Source organism: Pelobates fuscus, chromosome 1 (genome assembly GCF_036172605.1).
Source record: "Pelobates fuscus isolate aPelFus1 chromosome 1, aPelFus1.pri, whole genome shotgun sequence".
NCBI classification, from domain to species: domain Eukaryota; kingdom Metazoa; phylum Chordata; class Amphibia; order Anura; family Pelobatidae; genus Pelobates; species Pelobates fuscus.
Window position 1 is genome coordinate 36,851,920 of NC_086317.1, and position 25,526 is coordinate 36,877,445.

At 40.6% G+C, this 25,526-nt stretch overlaps 1 protein-coding gene across 1 annotated transcript in view; it reads left to right on the forward strand.

Moving 5' to 3' along the window:
• Window positions 1-203: 203 nt before the first annotated feature.
• The window catches only part of PAXBP1 (PAX3 and PAX7 binding protein 1), a 38,861-nt gene continuing 13,538 nt past the window's right edge, over window positions 204-25,526 (forward strand). Inside the window, exons 1-10 of the mRNA XM_063447740.1 lie at window positions 204-545; window positions 2,794-2,919; window positions 4,143-4,319; window positions 5,022-5,243; window positions 11,099-11,202; window positions 12,087-12,307; window positions 13,426-13,615; window positions 15,665-15,788; window positions 19,884-19,986; window positions 23,047-23,162. Coding sequence (XP_063303810.1) covers window positions 269-545; window positions 2,794-2,919; window positions 4,143-4,319; window positions 5,022-5,243; window positions 11,099-11,202; window positions 12,087-12,307; window positions 13,426-13,615; window positions 15,665-15,788; window positions 19,884-19,986; window positions 23,047-23,162 — 1,660 coding nt within the window. The 5' untranslated portion in view covers window positions 204-268. The remainder of the gene's footprint in view (window positions 546-2,793; window positions 2,920-4,142; window positions 4,320-5,021; window positions 5,244-11,098; window positions 11,203-12,086; window positions 12,308-13,425; window positions 13,616-15,664; window positions 15,789-19,883; window positions 19,987-23,046; window positions 23,163-25,526) is intronic.

The window sequence follows — 25,526 nt, forward strand, 5'->3', positions numbered from 1 at the left end:
TGTCGCTGTGAGCCACGCTCTCTGTTAGCGGCTGTCGCAGTAAGAGCCTCCGCCCGCCAGGTGTCGCTGTGAGCCACGCTCTCTGTTAGCTGCTGTCGCAGTTAGAGCCTCCGCCCGCCAGGTGTCGCTGTGAGCCACGCTCTTTGTTAGCTGCTGTCGCAGTAAGAGCCTCCGCCCACCAGGTGTCGCTGCTGCCGCTTTGCTCCTCTCGCTGGTGCCGCGGCCGTGTCGGTGCTGCTCCCGGGCTCGCTGTGTGTCCGCACTCGACATGTTCCGTAAGATCCGGCGGGTGAACCTGAGGAAGCGCAATGACTCTGAGGAGGAGGACAAGGAGCTGGAGCGGCCCGTGTCCGGCCCGGTGGGACCACCCGAGCCCGCCCTCCAGCCCCCCGAGCCGCACTTCATCCTCCCCCAGCCCGTCCTCCCCGAGCCCCCTCAGCAGCATGACAACGGGCTCCTGGGGGCCCCAGCCCGGCCTCGCAGGGACTGCCGGGACACGTGGGGAGCCAAGGCCAGCCTGCTCAGCTTCCAGGACGAGGAGGAAGGTAAACACCGGCTGGCTGAGCGTCATGGGATTGCTGAGCCTCGTGGGCATGCTGAGCTGTGCCAATATCCCACGTTGGCTTCTCAGCTCTGACTGCAATAGCGTGGTGGGAGTTGGAGTTCTGCTACAGCTGGTGGTTTTGCGATTTGCCATCCTGTTCTAGGGCCCCAATATTGGGCGATGGCTTAGCTGGTATGGCACAGCATGCTGTCATTATCTGTTGTGGAGATACAGCGCCGTGCGTTGCAGGCTCACCCGATGGCGGGTACAGCGCCGTGCGTTGCAGGCTCACCCGATGGTGGGTACAGCGCCGTGCGTTGCAGGCTCACCCGATGGCGGGTACAGCGCCGTGCGTTGCAGGCTCACCCGATGGCGGGTACAGCGCCGTGCGTTGCAGGCTCGCCGGATGCCGGGTACAGGGCCATGCGTTGCAGGCTCGCCGGATGCCGGGTACAGGGGCGTGCGTTGCAGGCTCGCCTGATGCCGTTTACAGCGCCATGCGTTGCAGGCTCGCCTGATGCCGGGTACAGCGCCGTGCGTTGCAGGCTTGCCTGATGCCGGGTACAGCGCCGTGCGTTGCAGGCTTGCCTGATGCCGGGTACAGCGCCGTGCGTTGCAGGCTTGCCTGATGCCGGGTACAGCGCCGTGCGTTGCAGGCTCGCCTGATGCCGGGTACAGCGACGTGCGTTGCAGGCTCGCCTGATGCCGGGTACAGCGACGTGCGTTGGAGGCTCGCCGGGTACAGCGCCGTGCGTTGCAGGCTCGACCGGTGCCGGGTACAGCGCCGTGCGTTGCAGGCTCGCCCGGTGCCGGGTACAGCGGCATAGTGGAGTGGATTGGAAATGTAACCTTGTGGTCACTTTCTATTCAAGTGACACCTTTGGTTCTCTACTATTTATCACCTACTTTTCCAGTCTAGGTGACCTTTTTTTGTTTGTGGGTTAGGTACAGGACGAGGGTGTTACATTAACCCCTTAAGGACCAAACTTCTGGAATAAAAGGGAATCATGACATGTCACACATGTCATGTGTCCTTAAGGGGTTAAACCCCTATCCTTGACTGCTCCCCTTATTTTCTCTGGGATGCACAAAGAACTGTGTGTTTTGTTAAACAATTTCTAATCAAGCATACGTAAAACCTGTGGACATGATTAGTATATGCTTTATTTTAGTTTCGATTAAAGGACCACTCTAGGCACCCAGACCACTTCAGCTTAATGAAGTGGTCTGGGTGCCAGGTCCAGCTAGGGTTAACTATTTTTTTTATAAACATAGCAGTTTCAGAGAAACTGCTATGTTTATCAATTAGTTAAGCCTTCCCCTATTTCCTCTAGTGGCTGTCTCACTGACAGCCGCTAGAGGCGCTTGCGTGATTCTCACTGTGAAAATCAGTGAGAGCACGCAAGCGTCCATAGGAAAGCATTGTAAATGCTTTCCTATGTGACCGGCTGAATGCGCGCGCAGCTCTTGCCGCGCGTACGCATTCAGCCGACGGGGAGGAACGGAGGCGGAGAGGAGGAGGAGAGCTCCCCGCCCAGCACTGGAAAAAGGTCAGTTTTAACCCTTTTCCCCTTTCCAGAGCCGGGCGGGAGGGGGTCCCTGAGGGTGGGGGCACCCTCAGGGCACTCTAGTGCCAGGAAAACGAGTATGCTTTCCTGGCACTAGAGTGGTCCTTTAACATTATGTTGAAGTGAGCCACGCTCTCTGTTAGCAGCTGTCGCAGTAAGAGCCTCCACTCGATTGTTTTCCTGGCACTGGAGTTTTCCTTTAACGTGTTAAAACCACCATTTAGGTGGCTTGCCGCCCCATCTTATCCCCCTTAGGAAGGTTTAGAATATACCTTATTTCCATCGCCTTTTTGGTGACATCATCAGATTGGCTGAAATCGGCAAGGGGGCAGGGCCAAATGCAATTTTGGCCAATCGGCACCTTCTGTTAGAGATGCATTGAATCAATGCACCTCTATGAGGAAAATTCGACAGTGCTGGACCTCTAGTAGCCATCCGAGGAGTGACCAGTGGAGGCATCCCTAGGCAGTAATGTAAACTGCAAAAAGCCTGAAGGGAATGATTATACTCATGGGAACAAATACACTAAACTGTATAAACTGTATATAACTGTATAAAACTGTTGTTCTGGTGACTATAGTGTCCCTTTAAAGCATTGTGTTTTGCAGATATTGGTAAACTAAATGCAAACTTTGTTGTGTATCCTGATGAGTCTAAATAACACACTTTTGTTCCCAACAGAGGAAGAAGTTTTTAAAGTGAAGAAATCGAACTATAGCAAGAAAATAGTCAAGATTCTTAAAAAGGAATATAAGGATGACAAAGAGAAAACAAAGCCTACATCTGAAACCTTTAACTTGGCAGATGGTAAGCATTTCATCAGTAGGATCAGTTTTGCTCATAAGGTGGAGAAATTACATTGTGGGCCACAATTAAATTGTTCCTGAAACATCTGCAAATATTTGCCTCTCTATTAACCTAAATATTAAAACTGTGACTTAATTAAAAAGGCACTCTAAACACAACTACAGCATGCTGTTATGGGCCAGGAGTTCACTGATGCAATACCACTGTTCAGAGTCAAATTGTTACTTTTCAAATGGTTTGACACTTACCTGGGCACCCACAGACCGACATTTCTTCACATATATTGCTAAAGCAGATGTTCCTACTTCCGCATTAGTGATATCAATTTTGATGGAATTCATTGACTCTGCGTTTCAGTTCACACGCTTCAGTCAATGAATTCCATACAAAGTTTGATAAAATTGGTATTTCTGAAGCTGAAGATAATTGTCTGCTTTAGAGATCTATGTGAACAGGGAAAGGACTGCAGGTGACCCAGTGACAGTACCAGGACTCCTGTGGAGCTATAACCCAACAGCAGCTGCAGTGGTTATGGTTCTTAAAGAGCAGCTTCAACTTTGGTTTTATAAATCAACAGATGCACAAGCAAATTAATATGCAGTCACGAGTGCTTCATGCTTCTATACATTTATATATATTTATTTCATGCACGCATGCATTCATTTGTCTTATCTACCCCATAATGTATTTTTTTGCATTATTCAATCCATCTTTCTTTTAAGTTAATAAGAGCGGTCTGAATGGTTAAATTTGGTGGGGGATTAAACAGTTAGGCTGTTACAGAAATACTTTGATGCCCTTGTTACATGTTGTGTGTCTGCGTTGCAGTTTGCTTTATTTTTGTCTTATTTGATAAAGATTTGTATTACAAAGTGGTTGGGTTAAAGTGAGCATTAGGAAACTGTGCAGCTTTTGCTGTGTACATTTTCCATTTCAATTTATATATCAGATATCATTCTTTAGGCTATTTTGAGGAATCTGTACTTTATATAATACTAACTTGTTGTTTCTTTCCTTCCTAAGTCATGATACTTGGAGACCATATAATGCTATGTATGCATAGTGTTTTTTAGTTAGAATTCAATGCCATGTCTTCTTGTGTCAGGATCTTCAATAAGCAGGGGCCAGTGCAACTTTTTAGAAATGTCGAAATGTTAGTCTTGCAGGAACAGTGCTGGTAAGTTCATCTTTATTTAATTTATGTTTGTATAATGTCTTTGTAGGCAACAACGCCATCCATAAAGCATTGGCCATGAAGGATATCAGTCAGGAGGATGTGGCACATGGCAGTGACCTTGGGGAAGAGGAAATGGAAGTCGAAAGTGAAAAAGAGGAAGAGAAGCCTAAGGTGGCTGGCTCTTTTACAAACCCAGTATCCACTTTAAATGTTCTCCGTCCAGGTATTGACAGCATGCTAATAAGAAAATACTTCATGGATTTTAAGTCAGTTTGTTATGTATAGAGGTGGCTTACAGGCTAATTTTATCTGATGTGACTGTGTATATTAATGTATGCATTGTACTTTAAAATAAGACATAGTAATGGTCTTTGTTTTACATTTGTGTTATGACCCCACTGAGCCACAGTGCTGCTACCTTGTAGATATGTGTAAATTCTTACTTTAGATACATTTTGAAATTGGGTTGCCATCTCTGATATGTAACTTATTCCCTTGCTTGGATTGTTCTGTTTTTAGAACTCTACTATTTATTGTTGGTATTTTTTTACTAGTTGTGGGTCAAGCCCAGGATAGTTCTAGTGTCTGGCATTAAGCACAGAACTATATTTAGACCATAGTGAGTTGGATATGCTTTAGTTTCGATATATTCTCTAAAAATATATATATTTTTAAATGCCTTGTCAATATAGAGATGTAAATTGATAGGTTGGTGGGAACTTTGCTTAGGTGCCTCTCTGCACCCAAAACATTGTTGAAGAGAGTACTTTTATATGCAATAACCACTAAACAAGCATATTGTTCCTGGTAAGAATCTCTCCTAATCTACATGCGTAGATCATTTTACGTAGACAGTGTTCTTATCTGCCATCCCATCGTGTCTCACTGCCTAGATCTTATAGATTACCAATCTTTCTTATTGTAGGAGAAATCCCAGACGCTGCATTTATCCATGCAGCCCGTAAAAAGAGGCAGATGGCTCGTGAGCTTGGAGATTTGCCATCGGCTGAGAATGAGGGTGGTAAAGGTCGCTTGGTACGTGAAGATGAAAATGATGCCAGTGATGACGACGATGATGATGAAAAAAGACGAATCATATTCTCCGTTCGAGAGAAATCTCAGAGGCAGAAGATAGCAGAGGAAATTGGTATGTTTCACTGTTTTATTGTCTGAATAAAAAACTTTCAGGTTCAATTGAACCTAAATTTAACATACACCATTTTACATGGATAAATGATATTGTCAGTGCATTGTTTCTAGTACTACTGAGGGACGTGAAAAATATCTACTTGTCCTTACACAAAATAATTTCAATTAGAAAGATTAGGCACCCTGCCTAGAGCCCTAGACGTGGATAGGAGTATTTTCTAAACTATTTTTACAAATAGTATCCTTATGGAAAAAATGAAGCATTAAAGCACATCAAATGTAACAGTTATGTGCTTTTTTTAATATTACCAGATGGCTAAAAAAGGTGCCCAACTGAATTGTACATGTAAACACATACTGGCAGCCTGGCTTTGTTTCATTCTGGGCTGCCATACGGTCTAAAAGGCAACATAGACCTAGCAAATGTGTAAAAACTGAAGTTGGCGAGCCCTGTATTTGACCATGTTACTTTTCACAAAACCTTAAAACGTGGTGGGGGCATCATTCTACTTGTGGGAAAACACAGCTTACAAATATGAGTGTTTTATTGCAGTAACAGCTAACAGTATTATGACAATCACAGTTGAAATGTCCAGAGCTTAGAAAATAAGAAGTGCTTACACTTTTTTTTTTTTTTTTTTTTTGGATTTTCTTATTAAATTGTTTCATTGATAAATATTTTAGGTGAAATGATAGCCCTATTTCTCCTGAACAAAATGATATATAATACGTGTGGGTGCACTTAATATGACAAAGGTAAATTATGAACAGACATATAACTAAACTTCAAGGTTTGGTTTTGGTCAGACCTGGTATAACTGCCTCTGTCCTTAAGGAGTTAAATCTGTATTATTACCACCTTACTTTTGAAGTACAGTAACTGATCTGATGTTGTATTTATCACTCTGTGATTGTAAAATCACTCCTCCTTAGTTTAGCATACTTCTATATACACTACATACTGTATACACAGGATGTTTACATAAATGTGATTTAAAACATATCTGTCATGCCAAAAGCATGAGTTCTTGTTTGATGTGTGTTTATATATGTTAAGAGTTGTTTTTTTTTTTTGTAAACCTTGGGATGGCATTTATTGTGGTCTTTGATCTTGCACCAGGCCTAGACCATAAAACATCTAGATAGCCATCACCAGAGCTGGACACAAGGAATTTCATAGAGTGGGCAATAGACTGCCAGACCAACCCCCTCTGATTCCCCCAGGGGTCTGCCCACTGAGAAATAACTAGTTTTAGATATATAATGAGGGTGCTGGACTATCCAGAGGTCAGTATTCATTTTTCTTTTTGTCAGTAACTTCTAGGAGATCAATACCATCTAAGACTCCCACAAGAATTCTATATAGGGTAAATATATGTAAGGAATTTCTTGTGTTTTCTCCTATTTTATTTTATGTACTGTTTTGCAATTTGTTATCTGTATGTCATTTATTTCTGTATTTTGTACTCAGCACTGTGAATCTTTTTTGTCAGATTAAATGTTTAATTAATCAGCTTGGGTCTCTGTTTTCTACGAGCTTTACTCTCCAGAGAGCTCAGGTAAAAACGTTACCAAAAAGGGTTAATTATAAGTGTTTGATTAGTAAAAGTAGAACTGTGATTCTAGAATTCTCCTGTGTGTGGGGTAACCTAAGACGCCCGGGTTTAAAAGTCTTGGTGGTGGCAGTAAAGTGTGTACTAAGGGGGTTAGTGTAGAAGGGATTGCAGGGGTTAATTGAGTGGTTGCTGGGACTGGCAACAGGTAACCAGGGGTCTGGTGTCATTAACCCTGTCACTTCCACACTCTCCCCATTGTCTCGGCTGGGCCTATAGCCCACGTTCGTGACAAACTGGCGGCAGCTGGTGGGATATATTTAGAGATTTTTAGTGCTTGCTAGATTTTACCTGTAAAGGGGGTCTTAGCACTAAAAGAAATTGCATACTTGTTTTTGTGTAATTTCCAAAGACCAAGCTCAGTGCTGATTTAAAATACATACAAAGTGCAAAACAGTTCCCCCCTCCCATCTTTTGTTTTTCTTTCTCTATCCTATTTGTGAATATGGAGGCCTATCGCAAACACTCGAAAGAGGCCTTGGAATTTTTGTGCCAAGAAAAGGATTTACCAACTTTTGGCAAAAATAAGGCACAACTTATTGCTGACCTTGTGGAGGCGGACAGCCATGTTTTGCAGCCAGAGACGGACACTGAAAGGGTTACTGAGCTCCCTACTACTGCAGGAGTGTTGCTTACTGAAATGCCTGGTGGTTGTACTCCTCAAAACATTAAGGACATTTGCTCAACTGATTTATTTCGGCAACTGATGGCTGCAAATCCTCAGGAGGCCCTGCATGTGATGATCCAACAGCAGGCTGCAGAAAGGGAGGCGCAACGGCAGGCTGCAGAAAGGGAATCTGCAGAGAGGCTAGCCGAAAGGCAGGCTGCAGAAAGGGAATCTGCAGAGAGGCTAGCCGAAAGGGAGGCGCAAAGGAGACATGAGCTGGAACTTGCTAAACTGCAATTTACCCTTCAGTCCTCACTGAACAGCAATGCATCAGAGTCCAGCACACGTAGGCTCCGTAAGGATGATTTTCCTTCCCTCGAAGAAGGGACAGATTTGGATGTATTTTTAAAAAGTTTTGAGAAAGTATGCAGGCAGCATCAACTACCCTCAGACCAGTGGGGCAGATATTTAACTCCACAATTGAAAGGGAAAGCCTTGGATGTGTTTGTGTCCCTTCCCCCAGAGACTGATAACAACTATGAGGCAATCAAATCTGCATTGCAAAAAACTTTTAACCTTACTCCTGAGTCTTACAGGAAAAAGTTTAGGAGTATGCAGCAATGCCCATCATCCAGCTGCATTCTATATGTGGCACAATTAGAAACCACGTTCCGGCAATGGGTAACAGGAGTACAAGCTACTACCTATGAAGCCCTTAATGACTTAATGGTCCTGGAGCAGTTCTTGCAGACCCGGAGCCATAATAAACGAGAGTGGATTTTGGAAAGAAAGCCAAAAAATGCTAGGGCTGCTGCAGAACTGGCAGATGACTATGCCGACATCCATGCACCCACATCCAGGCGTGGGCTGGAGTCAGCTGCTACTTCGACCTGGAGAAAAGCTACAGTTCAATCTCCACCTGTAAGATCTGCAGTGAGAACTTCACCGCCGACTGGCAGCGTAGCCGGGGCTATGTCAAGTGAGTCAGATGCCCGCCGTTGTTTTCGATGCAACCAGATTGGTCATCTGAGCAAGACTTGCCCCACTAGGAATTTACCCATACCAGCCCGTGGAGGGGCACCATCAGTTTTGCTTGTGGGTGGGTCCGTGGGGAAACAAGACGATAACCTGCAGAGTGTAATTGTGGGTGACCGAGTGACCATGGGACTGAGAGATTCTGGAGCTTCATTCACCCTGGTGCGCCCTGAAGTGGTGAATACGGAGGACATAATCCCTGGAAGAACCATGTCCATCAAAGGAATTGGGGGTGTGCGCCCCGCTGTGCCCCTGGCATGTGTGTACCTTGATTGGGGTGCAGGCAAAGGTTTGCGTGAAGTGGGGATTTCAGAGGATATCCCTGTTAATGTTCTTTTGGGGAATGATTTGGGCAGGATGCTCTGTCACTATGCTCCACAGGACACTGTTTGTGAGCCAGAAGGGCTGACTGCTCCACCTAAGGTATTGTGTGAGACTTTGGGAGACATTGTGAACTGTGATGGCTGGGAGGGAGAGCAGGGTGTGGATAAATATCTACCTGTTACTGAACCAGTGATGTCTACCAAATGTGAGATAGGGGTGAGTAGTGATGTGCCTGTATCAAAATACTGTGTGACTGGGATGTCAGAGAGTAAGGGAGAGGAGGAAGGTAAGAGCAAGGGATGTGTACCACTAGTCACAGTGGTACCAAGTCAGCAGTGGGTCAGGGCTAAAGCAGGAGAGTCTGAGGGGCTATGTGAGATTGTGAGAGGATGGCCTGCCTTGGAGAAAAAAATATGTGAGTGTGTGCAAAATTCTGTATCTGATCAAGGGGGGTCAAATGTGTCCTGTGAAAATGTATGGGAAAAGCCTTCCAGCGAGAGGGGGCTGAATGAATATATGTGCCAATATGTGCCTGAAGCAGATGTATGTGATGCGCTGGGTGAAACTGTGAAGGGACAGCAAGGCTATAAGGGAGGGCAGAGGGTGTGTGAGCTTTACTCTGCGCCTGGCTTAGCCAGTTTCCAAAGTTCTGTATGTGTGATGACCTGGAGTGAAAGTGAGGGGCACGGACAGACTCAGCCTGTGGGTCCAGGAAGGATGGCTGCAGGGAAACATACTGTTAGAGGAACCAGGGACTTTGTCAGTTTATCACAACTCACGCATACACCTAAGCAACTTTCTGATTGTGAACCAAAGATTCAGAGTCTGATAGTGCAACAAGCCCAGCAGAAAGACCCCAAAATTAAAGAGATGATGGATGTTGATACAGCACATCTATCCTGGGAGTGTTCTCTTTCTGCTTTTTTGTGTGCTTACCGGGGAGTGCTGCATAAATCCATTGGTTTCTTCCCCTTACAACTACTACATGAGCGCAATGGGTGTGGTTTAAGGGATGTTACCAGAGATCGATGGGAAATTGAAACAGGCAAATCAGGCATGTTTGTTGAGGATGTAGCAGTGGTATGGACTGATCACAGCCTGCTGCAGGTGTCAGGTAACAGTGATAAACTGCTCCGTTGGAGCCTTATCCTCCAGTATAATTTCACTGCCCAGCACAAAAAGGGCAGCTTGCATGGTAATGCAGAATGCCTGTCTCGGCAACTAGGGGGTTAATGGTTGACAGATAAATCAGCCTGTGGCTGAATTTTTCTGTCCACCATCTTAAGGGGGAGGTGTCATGCCAAAAGCATGAGTTCTTGTTTGATGTGTGTTTATATATGTTAAGAGTTGTTTTTTTTTTGTAAACCTTGGGATGGCATTTATTGTGGTCTTTGATCTTGCACCAGGCCTAGACCATAAAACATCTAGATAGCCATCACCAGAGCTGGACACAAGGAATTTCATAGAGTGGGCAATAGACTGCCAGACCAACCCCCTCTGATTCCCCCAGGGGTCTGCCCACTGAGAAATAACTAGTTTTAGATATATAATGAGGGTGCTGGACTATCCAGAGGTCAGTATTCATTTTTCTTTTTGTCAGTAACTTCTAGGAGATCAATACCATCTAAGACTCCCACAAGAATTCTATATAGGGTAAATATATGTAAGGAATTTCTTGTGTTTTCTCCTATTTTATTTTATGTACTGTTTTGCAATTTGTTATCTCTATGTCATTTATTTCTGTATTTTGTACTCAGCACTGTGAATCTTTTTTGTCAGATTAAATGTTTAATTAATCAGCTTGGGTCTCTGTTTTCTACGAGCTTTACTCTCCAGAGAGCTCAGGTAAAAACGTTACCAAAAAGGGTTAATTATAAGTGTTTGATTAGTAAAAGTAGAACTGTGATTCTAGAATTCTCCTGTGTGTGGGGTAACCTAAGACGCCCGGGTTTAAAAGTCTTGGTGGTGGCAGTAAAGTGTGTACTAAGGGGGTTAGTGTAGAAGGGATTGCAGGGGTTAATTGAGTGGTTGCTGGGACTAGCAACAGGTAACCAGGGGTCTGGTGTCATTAACCCTGTCACTTCCACACTCTCCCCATTGTCTCGGCTGGGCCTATAGCCCACGTTCGTGACAATATCAAAAGGCGATAAAATCCAGTGGACCTCTCTAGTAGTGTTTTGTGGAGCTTTTTTCATAATTTTTTTTAAATCTATTAATTATAATTATTAGTCAGTCATATTGACGTGTTATCACCCGTCTCACACTCCTTTCCAGGTATTGAAGGAAGTGATGATGACGCTTTAGCGACTGGGGAACAAGATGAAGAGGTGTGCCGCTGGGAGCAGGAACAGCTAAGAAAAGGAATCAGTATACCTCAGGCAAGTATTTTTTTTTTTTTTTTTTAGCAATTATTGCTATATTTGTTATTTCATATTTCATGTTTTTTTTGTTTTTTTTTTGGCTTTTCAGATTTTGATAATGACTCATTGTGTGCTACATATTTTTTTGTATTGGGGGGGGGGGGGGGGGATTTTTAAAAAGGAGCATGTTCAAGACAAATATGCCTGTTACAATTTGTAGTGCGTCTATTTTTATCTGAACCTTGTGGCCACTAAATGACCAACAAATTTGTACATCGAGCACAGTTTAACTATTCTCCTTGGTACTCGGTATTCTCTTGAGTTTTGAGTTTCCGAACTCTATTTAGGTAAAAGTAAAAATATTAGTGACTGCATGTGGATACCCATTCCTCCCACATAACATGCTTGCTTTGCATTTGGAGAATTTGCACACATTCTTTGGAGGAGTTTGACTTCGTAAACAGCTGGTCTGCTTGCATCTGTTTCAGGCAGCCAAGTTAGAGAAGACAGGTGTTTTGTGGGAAAGGGGGCGGGGGGGGGGGGGTCAAACCATTGTCTACAGCACACATTACTTTCAGAAATATTTGTCAGTAATTTGGATTATCCATGCTAGGATGTTGTTATTGGTAGTTCTAACGTGAATACATATTTGTGAGTTTGTTGTGAAGAAAAAAACACATTAGTTGGCCATAATGGTGATAATCCTAGTCCATGAAAGCTAGAAATTATTTGCAATGGTTTTGACATTTGCAACCACAAATAATCAACCTCCATGTATACAAGTACTATGCATTGCTTGCTTTAAGAATTGGAGGGGGGGGGGGGGGGGGGGTTGTTTTGTTTGTTTGTATATGTGTACCTGGTTCAAGCACAATCTGACTTCTCCAAATTTCGATTTTCAGGTTCAAGTGCCCCAGCCTACAGAAGTAAATAATTTGTTCTACCCAAGCACGTATCAGGGAATACCCTATGGCTCTTCGTATGGCGTTCCATATACTTACTCTGCTTATGGATCTACAGAGACAAAATCTCATAAACCAGATAATTCAGTCTCTTTCAAAACTCCCAGTAATGAGATGACTCCTGTTTCTATTGATTTGGTAAAGAAACAGCTTAAAGACAGGTAGGACAGATTAACTTTCTTTTTTGGGGGACTACCAAAGCAGACCATCCAGCTTTCTGTTCCCCTGGCTCTTGTTATATGGGGTCGGGAACGTAAAGCTACTGTGTAACACCAATGAACTCAATGAAGAACACGGATGGAATCAAGAAAATTGAGCAGTTGCCTTGGAAACTATAGAAGCCTAGTGAAGTGAGAGTGCGTTCTTTGCCAGAAGCACAGGGCTGTGTTAGTTCGACTTTCTGGACAGTTACAAAGGCCAATATATGTGAAGGAAAGATGACTTTTGAGTGTCACTGTGAGTCACAGGTACCCAGGTGCAAACAAAAAACAAAATGCGATTACTGACTCTTCAACAGAGTTCACAAAAAGGTTATCGGTGTATGAAAATCACCAAGCTATTAGTTACTTGCCCCCAATTTTCTGTTACTAGAAATGGTGAGATCTGGTTAAAAATTCTAAATGGCTTTCAGGTTTCATGGAGTTTTTTTCCAAATAAATTCCTGTGTTTAGCTTAATAGTAATATTCAGTTTGACTGCAGCAGGCGGTTTTGTAAATTGATGATAAAATTGATTGCTTGATCTTCCAATCTTTCTAATATGTTGGGTCCCACATACAGTATATCTGAGCTCCTTCCTTCCTTCCTTGGCTGGAGCTATTATGTAGGGTTGATAAAGCTAGGATTCTATAACCTGGTACTCTTAATTTGTAGTGTATTGCGGAAGTGTGAAGGTTGGAAATGTTAATATTGAGTGACTTAATAGTTTGTTTTTATGAAAACAATGTGTGGGGTGTTTAGTCCTGTTTATTGGTTAGGTATTTCTTAAAATAACACAGAAATGTTACACAAGTGTAAATTCTTCTAAATTTCTTTTGTTTTATGTAAAAGATCCGCACCATGACAGCTTACTCGGATAATGACTGTATTAAGATTTTTAGATTGCTCATATAGAAGAAAAAAACCTGAATGAAAAAAATATATTTATATTTGTGTGACACTGTGCCCTGGTGGGGACACCTTTTTCAGGATTGCAGGTGTATTGATGGTTTTTCCTTTATAGAAAACATACCGAGGTGAGCTGTTCTTAAACCACTGCTTTTTGTTTTCTGCAATACATAGGCTGGAAGCAATGAAAGAAACCCATAAAGCAAACTGTGAACTCTATGAAAAACACGAACAGAGCAAAGAAGATTCTACCAATTCTATAATTAGATTGGAAGGCTGTTCGGGGGGTAATGCTGAACGCTACAAGTTTTTGCAAGAAATGCGAGGGTATGTCCAAGACTTGCTTGAGTGTTTCCGTGAAAAGGTAAGAATGCCATGATCTTAGTCTATCGTGTTTCCAAAAAGATGTACGTTTTCTTTCGTTCTTTGTTACACCGTTATCCCCTGTTCTTTCCTCAACACTTCTACCACTGTACTTCGAATTTCATGATTCGGGTGCTTGTGTTGCTTAGATGTGTATATATATGTTTTCTGATAGTCATTTTATTAGCTTTAAAAAAAAATATATCCCTCTCTAATTGTTTGTGCAATGGGAGTGGGAAAGCGATGTAAACGGGATGATCCTGTCCGTTTATACTTGGTCATATACTTCAGTTAAACATTCCTGAAATGCCAGTCTAAACCTCTCTTCCATTTGCTATGAGCCCACTTTTATTTTGTATTTAAAATCTTTAATGTCTTACGTAATAAAATATACTAACTAACTAACCCTAATGGGAACAAGAAAATAGAAAAGTTTAATAGCCTAATATATTGAGTAACTTGAGAATAAATCTGCAGGGAAAAGAGGGGCACAGGGTAGGCATCATGGAGTTTATCAGTTTCTTAAATAATTATTTAACTGCAACTACGTTACCTGAATCTCTCTGTTAAGAATGGTATAAACTTAAATTCCTAAGTTGAAGGAAATTGGTAGGTAGGTACATTTTTAACACGTGAATGTTAAATACATATATCTTTTGTTTTCACTATTGTAAGAACATACCTAAACTTTTCTTTTTGTTTTGTTCTTCTTTGTAGCAAACCCTGTAGGTTATAATATATTCGGTATTTTATTTTTTTTGTGTTGTGATCCTTATTGTTTCAAGCAGCAGCAAGGAAGTTTGGATAGTTGTTTACTCCTGGCCGCCTAGGTGTATTCTGATGTTTGCCATTAGTCTTGTGTACAACGTTGTGTTATTCCTGATCACGTTATGGAGAACTGCACAAAGGAACACTACATAAAACTCTGGCAGGAGAATTAAAGGCACAATCTAAGCACCAAAACAACTTTAGCTTAAAAGGTCCACTATAGGCACCCAGATCACCTTCTCTTATTGAATGGGCATGCATGCATGTCTTTTAGTGCTGAAATGTAGAACGTGGCTGTTTTGTAGATATAGCAGTAGTTTTTTTGCAGGGATAAACACACCTCTAGTGTGTCTTTCTGACAGCTTCTAGAGGTTGCTTCTTCTGATACGATCAAGTTTGACCTGATTATGTGATGCTTGATGTCAAACGCTTCTCATATGGAAGTATTAGATTCAAGCTTAAATTCCTAAGTTGAAGGAATTTGGTTGAATAAGCGTCGCGCTCTCTTCTTGTCCATCCCCAATGCATCTCTATGAGAAGCATTGGATTGGATGAGAAGAGGAAGATGAGACAGCCTGCAGGACAGTGTCGGCAGCGGAGCCGGCAGCTGCACGGAGTGAGTCTCGAATAGAAAAAAGGTGAGTAAAGCCCCTTAAAAAAAAAAAAAAAGTATTAGGTGTGTTTCCTGAATTTTAATAGAGAGCAGAACTCCTTATAAAAGTATTTGTTTATATGTCTGCAATCATTCTCTATGAAACACATTTGACTGGACAGAAGTCTTCAACCTTGATGACATCACAGTCGGAGGATTTAATTGATTTAAAAGGTGTTAAAATAAAAATAGTCCTATAAATTTTAAATGTGTTAAGGATCACAGGGATTAAATAAAAAAAGAAATCATCTTCTATAAAAAAAAATTATTAGACTGTTCTTTTAAGCTGAAAATTCTATCTAGAATATTTTCCACATAAACTCTGCATTTGCTTTATTATTAAATAGGACCCAAATAATGGGTTCAGTTAAACATTTAAAAATGCGTTGATGTACTTCAATGCACTAATGCTCGTGAAAGATATCCATACAAGGTTTACAGATGGACCAGTTTCAAGCAAGAATTACTGCCCCTGTTTGTGTTTTTGCAGCTTGGTTTATTCCAAGTAAATGTATAACAGTGCTCATGTAGCTTTTATTCTCAGGATTTCTTCATGTTGCATTGGAATGACCTGTCCCATGCTCACACGCACACGTCTGAGGTATTATGAGTTTTGTTGTATTTTTTCAGGTGCCTCTGATTAATGAACTGGAGTCTGCAATGCAACAGCTGTACAAACAGCGAGCAGCCCGCCTTGTCCAAAGACGACAAGATGATATTAAAGATGAATCTTCGGAGTTTTCGATGCATTCAAGTCAGTCCATCTTGAAGGTTTTTATTATTCATTAAACACCCTTGTTTGCTAAAAGGCACCTGGCATACATTATCCTATTATAATCCCGTTATTCTATTATTACATTATCATATTTCTGTGCAAATACTGAAACCATGTAGATTTATATTTTTCTGCAAACTCCTACAATGCTCCTTATGAGGACTCATTACTCATTAAGTAAACTGTACAAAATATGAACAGTGAAAAAATATACTGTGACCTTATTTACCTAATTTTCTTTTTGTACAGTAACTATTTACAAATGCACAGTATTTATAACTATGCCAGTTTGCATACAATTCTGTTGTAACAATTTGTCATTATTTTTCTATTCAAATAATTTGCACATTGCTGCAATGTAAAACAGTTATGAAATATTTGTTTGTTTTTTTTGTTTTATTTTTTTTATCTAAAGCTTGAATTGTAACAAAACAAGTATTTTTATTTTTTATTTTTTTTAAGGTATCACATTTGTTTCCCTTATCTGTTTATGGTTAAAGGGACACTATAGTCACCGAAACAAGTTTAGCTTAACCCCTTAAGGACTCATGACATGTGTGACATGTCCTGATTCCCTTTTATTCCAGAAGTTTGGTCCTTAAGGGGTTAATGAAGGAGTTTTAGTGTATAGATCATGCCCCTGCAGTCTCACTGCTCGATTCTCTGACAATAAGGCATTAAATCACTTTTTCTGTTTATGCAGCCATAGTCACACACCCCCTGGGCTGATAATTTTCAATCAACTTTAAAAGTTTGTATCTTCTGCTCTGTAAATTAAACTCTAATTACATACAGGAGGCTCCTGTAGAGTCTAGCAAGCTATTAACAGAGCAGGGGATAAGAAATTATACATTAGACAGAATTTGCAATAAAGGAAGTATAAACATTAGATGACTCTTTTTACAGGAAGTGTTTAGGAAGGCTGTGTAGCAGGGAGGACTTTGTAAACAGCGATTTCACTCCTAATTGGCAGATAATTTAGCAATGAGACTGCAGAGGCATAATCTATACACAACAACTTCTTCATTAAGCTAAAGTTATTTTGTGACTATACTGTCCCTTCAATCAAATCATGCATGCAGGTGGCAGTACCATAATTTGTCATATTGATGGCATGTATAGGTTCATAACTTTTTTTGCAAGGCACCCACAGTTTCCATATCAAAAGACATTAGATAAACCAACTCACAGCCCAGCTCAGGGCACAAATTGGGTGTGTAATGTGTCAGCATAGTTTACAGATGTGCACCTATTTTTGCATGGAATAAGTGGGACTTGTTTTTGTGCATCTCTTTATAAATAATATGTTGTAAACATGGAAAGATGAGCTTCACACAATTAATTGCCACTTAAAGACTAATGATGGTCTCTATCTTTTAAGAACCAGCTTTGTAAGCATCCCTTTGTAATGCCCACTTCTTTAGACGTAGAACCACCAAAGTGAACTAGACTGGTCATACCATGCTGATATAAGGGCCTTGGGAACTAGTTTGTGGTGATTGTGAAGTGTGACGTTTGTTCTTTGACATGTTGAGGTTCTAACTTGTTGATTTGATAGTAAATGGTTGTATTTAGATGTTTGATCTTTCATCTGCGGTTACAGGTATTCGCTTTGTTGGCCTATTCTCTTAATGTTTATATTTCTTCCCTTTGTGCTGTATTTGCAAACAGTTGTTAAGCTCTAAAATAGCTGCTTAATCCCCTGGAAGGTGTGCGCTCTTTTGCTTTGTATATGTTTCAGTTCTCTTGGTACATGCCTTGAATCCACACAACAGCTTTTTGAATTTTTTGTCTGGCATACTTGGTTTTAACTTACTCCATTACATAATTGCAAAACAATTACAAAACTACATGTGATTATTTATATATATATGTGATTATTTATATATATATATATATATATATATATATATATATATATATTAGTATAGTTAGTATATTTAACACACACGTTTACACTACTTATCAATAAATTGAAGCTGGTTATTGTAGATAATCTAGTGTGGTTATTCACCATCATTTTCATTTTTGCAAATGAAATCCAAATGGCAAACTTTTAGTGAATAAACCCAGTAAGTGTTCTTTTACAGTTTTGGGGCAAGTCCACCATTAAATACACAACTCTAGAGGTTTTCTGAAACATAAAATGTACGCGTGGAGTCCATCTCTCAACTTGGCTAGTGATTATCAAAAACTTGCCTGACTTTTACTGACCAACATTTTTAAGTCTCTTTTTCGAGTGAAACCTACAAAAGGGGATGTTTGTTAACAACTCAGAATTATGGGTAATGTAACCAGAGGCAGCAGCAGTCCAGCTCACTTGATTCCCTTGTCATGCACATTTTAAATACAAAATATCCTGTTAATAGTTTATAAATATGTAATCTGCAATGATTACTTCTGTGTCTACATTTCAATGTTTAGGGTTCAGCAGGAAAAGTTACCCTTTGCCCACTTGAATCTGCAGTATCGTTTAACCTAGAGCTGTGTTAACAAACTTTGGTGGTTTGTGTTGACGGTGACCATTTCATTGAGATTACTGTGACTTCCGTTGTGTAGTGTTTGTGAATAGATATTGCATGGAAATTGCTATCTCAAGAGAAGGCCCAGTCAACAGTCCGGCAGTCTGTAAATGTATCTTTTGTAAAGTTGCTAGACCAGTGGTTCCCAAACATTTTAGGTTCAAGGCGCCCTTAATTTTTCAATATTTTTCCAAGGCGCCCCAAGTCAAAAAAAATTTCTAGGTTGTATAAATGTACAGCGCTGCGGCATATACTGGGCCCCTAATCTTGGGAGTGGCACTGGTAGATTATTTAAAGAAACAATCCAGGAGGGGAGACATTTCCTTTAATCCCTGGTGGTCTGGTGGGGAAGCCCTGGTGGTCCATGTGGTGACAGTGAATTCTAGTAGCCTCAGGAGCTGCTAGAGTTCACTCTCGCGAGATTTGGAGTGTTGCCGTGGTAACCGCGGCAACGCTCCGAACTCGCGATAGGAGAACCTGGCGGAGATGCAGGTTAGGGCTTCCCCGGGTCCTTTCTCCCTCCCTCCCCTGCCGGCTTTCAGCAAAGTGCTAGTGGGCCGGAGAGGGAGATCCCTGATCTCCCCTCCGGTCCTGCAGAGCCGGCAGGGGAGAGCACAGTTCCCGGTGCTATCATCATAGCACTGGGAAAATAATTTGCGGCAGTTTGGGAACCGCTGTGCTAGACCTTGAGTTTTTTACAGTAGTGGCATACTGATAAATGTACTGAGAAGGCAGTATAACAGTAAAATGTTTGTACAAACGTGGATTCGTATGTAACGCTACATTTGGAAGTGAAATGTTTTTAAATGGAAACTCTTTTTACTGCTCCCTTTGCGATCAGGTTATTTGGTAACTAATGTCACTGCGTTAGAGCAATAGGTAGCTCTAAGATGATTGGTGAAATCCATTTAAATATATCCATGTATCTCAACCCTCAGGGAGTGATAACAAAGATACAGTTTGAAGTGTTACTTTGTTTTCAGTGTTTATATAATATACAGATACATTTACCCTACAAGTGATGTGATGCAAAGAAGTAATTCATTTGTGTTAGAATAGCCCCTTAGCTTGAGGGAAATCTGTCTGAGAACCGGGTTTCCCATCTTTCTGTATCATTTGAGCTGATTCTTATTTTTCTTTGTATAGCTTGTAAACGTTGCATATTCATAATTATGTGTCCATTGAAAGAAGTTCTACTCTGTCAAGAATATATAAAGTATTTTGCATGAACTATGTGTACGAATATCTGAACTGCTGTTAAAGTAAAGGAACTTCCTAAGTATCTACCAGGTTACTGGACCCAGATTTGGATGATTGCTTAGATTGCCGCTGATCCATACCTACTAACTATTAACTATATAATGCTCTATATTTTTACAATTTGGGAAATCCAGTATTCATGTTGCAATTTATTTTACCCTTTCAGTGCTGTAGGGGTGTTTGGCACTGAAAGGTTATGACCTCTTACTCTGATCATGAAGTATCAGGAAAGGTTATACTGTGTGCTTACTGTACTGCTTTGACATTTGCATTTGTTTTTATGTTGCTTCAGATAAAGCTGTGATGGCACCAAATCTGGACAGCTTTGGCCGAGATAGAGCATCCTATCAAGAACATGCCAAGCAGCGTAGGATAGCGGAGAGAGAAGCCAGACGGTAAGTGATTGTTATATACATTAAGTGTGGTATTTTTCTTTTGATAAACTGCTTCCATGACAGTATAGCACAATTTAGTTTTAGACTTGGCCTTTTCAGTCTTGGTGAGGTAGCTGAAACAGAGCCGCAGGATTTTCCCTCAACACTTCCTCCACTAACCTTAGAGCTTCTGAATTTTGTCAGCCTAGTATTGATATGCTTCTCCGGTAGGTTAATAGTGAGAATATTTATTAAGTGAGAAGATTTTGTGGGCTGATTTACACAGAGCTGTGACTGATGTGGCGAACATCAACCAATCACAGAACAGCAGGATATGGAATTGGCTACAGCAAATCAAATGAATGGTCTTTAGATGGCACATGCAAGCACACAGCTCATTGCTGACCGCTGCTTTTATCATTAGATCAGAAAGGTGCAGCCAATAACAGGCTGGCGTGATGCAGACACTCTATTAAAACAAGTGCTGGGAGAGGAGCATCTTGCTCTACTTCAGTCACTTCATAAATACTGAGCACAATGGAAAACTGATGGAGGCATAATTTATACTGTTTGTTTTAATCAGTAGAAAAAAATGACCATATGTTATTTTAACCCCTTCACGACGTTGATACAATTCATGCTATCGTATACAGAGTAAGCTTTAATGCCGTTAGGACGATATGGATTACCCTGCAGTTCACACCTGGATCACAGGTTTCCATCAATTGCTGGTGCTCTCTTCTGTCAGCTGGTGCCATTTTTAGTGGCCCAGGACTGACAGATGATCTGCATGCAGCACTTATAATCCTCTCCTTAAATTAGTCATTTAAATGCCTATCAATAGATCGCTGTTTGAACAGGGTTACACACCAAGAAACACAGGTGTCAATAGATACGTGGAGTTCCTCTTTGTCAGCTGGGGCCATTTGAATATCAATCTATTTTGAGTTATTTTTATTTAGTTGCATTTTATGTATAAAAATTATTGTAACAAATATGTTTTTCATATTGTTAGCATTTTATTTACAGTTAATGTTGTGTTAGGTATACATATGGGATATCAAATGAAAGGCTTTTCTGTCCTTTAAAAACAATTTTTGGTGGCATTTAAAGAGATGATAGAAAAAACATAGAACAAATTCTAGTTGTTTTTGGACAATTACATCCATCCTTAAGATGTTAAATTACAAAATAGTTTGGTTCCTATATTCAAAAAGGGTTCAAAACCCTTGCCTGGAAAATATAGACCTGTGAGCTTAACTTCGGTGGCTGGGAAAGTTTTTGACAGGTTATTAAGGGATAACATTCAAGAATTCCTTGAGAAGAACCTGGTTATCAGCAAAAATCTGCACGGTTTTATGAAGCACAGGTCATGTCAAACTAACTTGATTGTATTCTATGAAGAAGTACCGGATATACTCGAGTATAAGCCGACCCGAATATAAGCCGAGGCCCCTAATTTTACCCCAAAAAACTGGGAAAACTTATTGACTCGAGTATAAGACTAGGGTGGGAAATGCAGCAGCTACTGGTAAATTTCTAAATAAAATTAGATCCTAAAAAAATATATTAATTGAATATTTATTTACAGTGTGTGTATAATGAATGCAGTGTGTGTATAATGAATGCAGTGTGTGTATAATGAGTGCAGCGTGTGTATAATGAGTGCAGCGTGTGTATAATGAGTGCAGCGTGTGTATAATGAGTGCAGCGTGTGTATAATGAGTGCAGCGTGTGTATAATGAGTGCAGCGTGTGTATAATGAGTGCAGCGTGTGTATAATGAGTGCAGCGTGTGTATAATGAGTGCAGCGTGTGTATAATGAGTGCAGCGTGTGTATAATGAGTGCAGCGTGTGTGTATTATGAGTGCAGCGTGTGTGTATTATGAGTGCAGCGTGTGTATGTGTGTGTAGCGTGTGTATGTGTGTGTGAGTGCAGCGTGTGTATGTGTGTGTGAGTGCAGCGTGTGTGTGTGTGTGTGAGTGCAGCGTGTGTGTGTGTGTGTGAGTGCAGTGTGTGTGTTTGTGTGTGAGTGCAGTGTGTGTGTTTGTGTATATGAGTGCAGTGTGTGTGTGTGTGTGTGTGTGTTGCAGTGGTGGGGGGGTGGGCAATTTTATTATTTTATTTATTATTATTCTGTATTATTTTAATATATTTTTTTCCTTATTATTTCTTCTTCTTATTTTTTATTATTTTTATTTTCGTCCCCCCTCCCTGCTTGATACATGGCAGGGAGGGGGGCTCCTTCCCTGGTGGTCCAGCATTGGTAGTTCAGTGGGGGGGGAGGGGGCTGGCAGAGATCTTACTTACCCATCCTGCATTTAGGAATTGTTATAAACAACAATGTGCAGTGGTTAAGCCCAGTAAGGTATTGTCATGCATGAAAAAGGGCATTCATTCTCGAGATAAGAATATCATTTTGCCTCTTTATAAATAACTAGTAAGACCACATATTGAATATGCTGTGCAATTTTGGGCACCTGTTCTAAAGAAAGATAGTATGGCACTGGAAAGAGTGCAGAGGCGGGCAACAAAATTAATAAAAGGAATGGAACATCTTAGCTGTGAAGAAAGGTTAACAAATTTAAACCTCTTTAGTTTAGAAAAACATCGCCTGAGAGGGGATATGATAACATTTTACAAATATATTTGTGGCCAATACAAACCATTGCACAAACAGGACTTTACATAGGACACGAGGTCATGAAGAAAGGAGATTTAGTGTAAAGGAAAGGTTTGTTTTTTTACTGTAAGAACAATAAGGATGGGGAATTCTCTGTTTTATCAGAATCTGTACAGATGTTTAAAAAACATTAGATGCATACTTGCAAAAACAATATTCAATGATATAATTTTTCAACTGTAGGGTAATAGCTGCTTGTTCCAAGGATAAATTTGACTGCCATTCTGGGTCAGGAGGAAATTTATTTCCTTGTTTGTTGGAAGTGCTTAAAACAGGTTCCTTTGGATCAACGGCAAAAAACTAATGTGAGAAAGGGTGAACTTGATGGACACGTCTCTTTTTTAACTATGTAACTTGTGCATATGAATAAGTAACTGGATAATCACTTGTGTTACAGAGCACGTCGACGGCAAGCCAGGGAGGTAACTGGTAAGATGGCAGAGCATCTCGAAGGCCTTTCTAGTGATGATGAAGAAACATCAACTGATATCACCAACTTTAACATGGAGAAAGGTTGGGCTTTGTACTACAACTCTTTTGTTTGATGTTTTTTGCCATCTACTGCATAGATAGTGAAATTCAGGACCTGCAACTGTAAGCTGATTACAACTCCTATAACCTTTGGCAGCAACAATCAGTGATTGTGTCTGTAAGGTGTAAACTGCTAACAGATTTGGGTTTAGTATTTGACTACTTCTAAACTACAGCTCATGTAGGGTGTTGATGCTTACTCTTTTTAAGTAACCAGTAGCCAACATAGTTTGTGTCTTGTAATGCCGATATGAGACCTACACATCGGAATGTTAAATGTCTGTGAATATGGATACAATTTTAGTACATGGTGTTTCATGTCAAGAGAAAGGCAGGAGAGGGTGGAGTGGAGCTAAATCTGCCTCATCTGTACTGTAAACTGCGCCCATTACCTTTCTGATGGTTATTTAAGCAATTTGTGTCTGTTTCTATGGTTTAACCCCTTAAGGACCGCGGACGTACTAGGTAGTCCAACAAAAAACGGTCCTTAAGGCATCTCCTTAATACGTACCCGATCACCGCCGTTCCCCAGATAGTCATTAGGCCCCTGCGAGCCATGTGATCGCTCTGAAAGAGCAATCACATAGCCGCGATAGGCGTCCGTAGTGCTTCCTGGAGGGGGACTGCCTAAACTGACAGTCTCCCTGCTGCTGGAAAAAAAATGTTTTTCATAAATTAAAAGGTACAAAAATATAAATATATAAATGTCATACTAAGTGTATTTTTCTATTAATATATACATATATTAATCTAAAAATAAACTTACAATTAAATTACACACGTGTGTGTGTGTATATATTATAAAATAAATTATAGGTTAATACAATTTTTTTTAAATAATTTTAGAAAATTGTTTTTATTTTAATATCAATAATTATATTTATATCAAAATACACTTAGAATGAAAATATATATATCTATGTATATATAAATAAATACAAATAATGATATATATCCATATACATAATTACATAAATGTCATAAATATACACGTAATTTCCAATATATAAATATGGGTATATATATTTAACTTCTACGTGCATATTTATGTAATTTTTTTTACATAAATAAGTAATTTTATTGATTGCAATTTGAGGGACCTGCCTGACAACCCATGTTCTGTATGTTTTATAAACTAAACAGATTAGTGCAATTGTAATTATTTAGAAATGTGTAAAATACAGTTGCAAGAAAAAGTATGTGAACCCTTTGGAGTGATATAGATTTCTGCACAAATTGGTCATAAAATGTGATCTGGTCATCATCTAAGTCACAACAATAGACAATCACAGTCTGCTTAACCACTTAAGGACCAAACTTCTGGAATAAAAGGGAATCACGACATGTCACACATGTCATGTGTCCTTAAGGGGTTAAACTAATAACACACAAAGAATGAAATGTTGCCATGTTTTTATTGAACACACCATGTAAACATTCACAGTGCAGGTGGAAAAAGTATGTGAACCCCTAGACTAATGACATCTCCAAGAGCTAATTGGAGTGAGATGTCAGCCAACTGGAGTCCAATCAATGAGATGAGATTGGAGGTGTTTGTTACAGCTGCCCTGCCCTATAAACACACACACACCAGTTCTGGGTTTGCTTTTCACAAGAAGCATTGCCTGATGTGAATGATGTCTCGCACAAAAGAGCTGTCAGAAGACCTACGATTAAGACTTGTTGACTTGCATAAAGCTGGAAAGGGTTATAAAAGTATCTCCAAAAGCCTTGCTGTTCATCAATCCACGGTAAGACAAATTGTCAATAAATGGAGAAAGTTCAGCACTGCTGCTACTCTCCCTAGGAGTGGCCGTCCTGTAAAGATGACTGCAAGAGCACAGCGCAGACTGCTCAGTGAGGTGAAGAAGAATCCTAGTGTCAGCTAAAGACTTACTAAAGTCACTGGCAAATGCTAACATCCCTGTTAGCGAATCTACAATACGTAAAACACTAAACAAGAATGGATTTCATGGGAGGATACCACAGAGGAAGCCACTGCTGTCCAAACAAAACATTGCTGCACGTTTACAGTTTGCACAAGAGCACCTGGATGTTCCACAGCAGTACTGGCAAAATATTCTGTGGACAGATTAAACCAAAGTTGAGTTGTTTGGAAGAAACACACAACACTATGTGTGGCGAAACAGAGGCACAGCACACCACACCAACATCAAAACCTCATCCCAACTGTGAAGTATGGTGGTGGGGGCATCATTGTTTGTGGCTGCTTTGCTGCGTCAGGGCCTGGACGGATTGCTATCATCGAAGGAAAAATGAATTCCCAAGTTTATCAAGACATTTTGCAGGAGAACTTAAGGCCATCTGTCAACCAGCTGAAGCTCA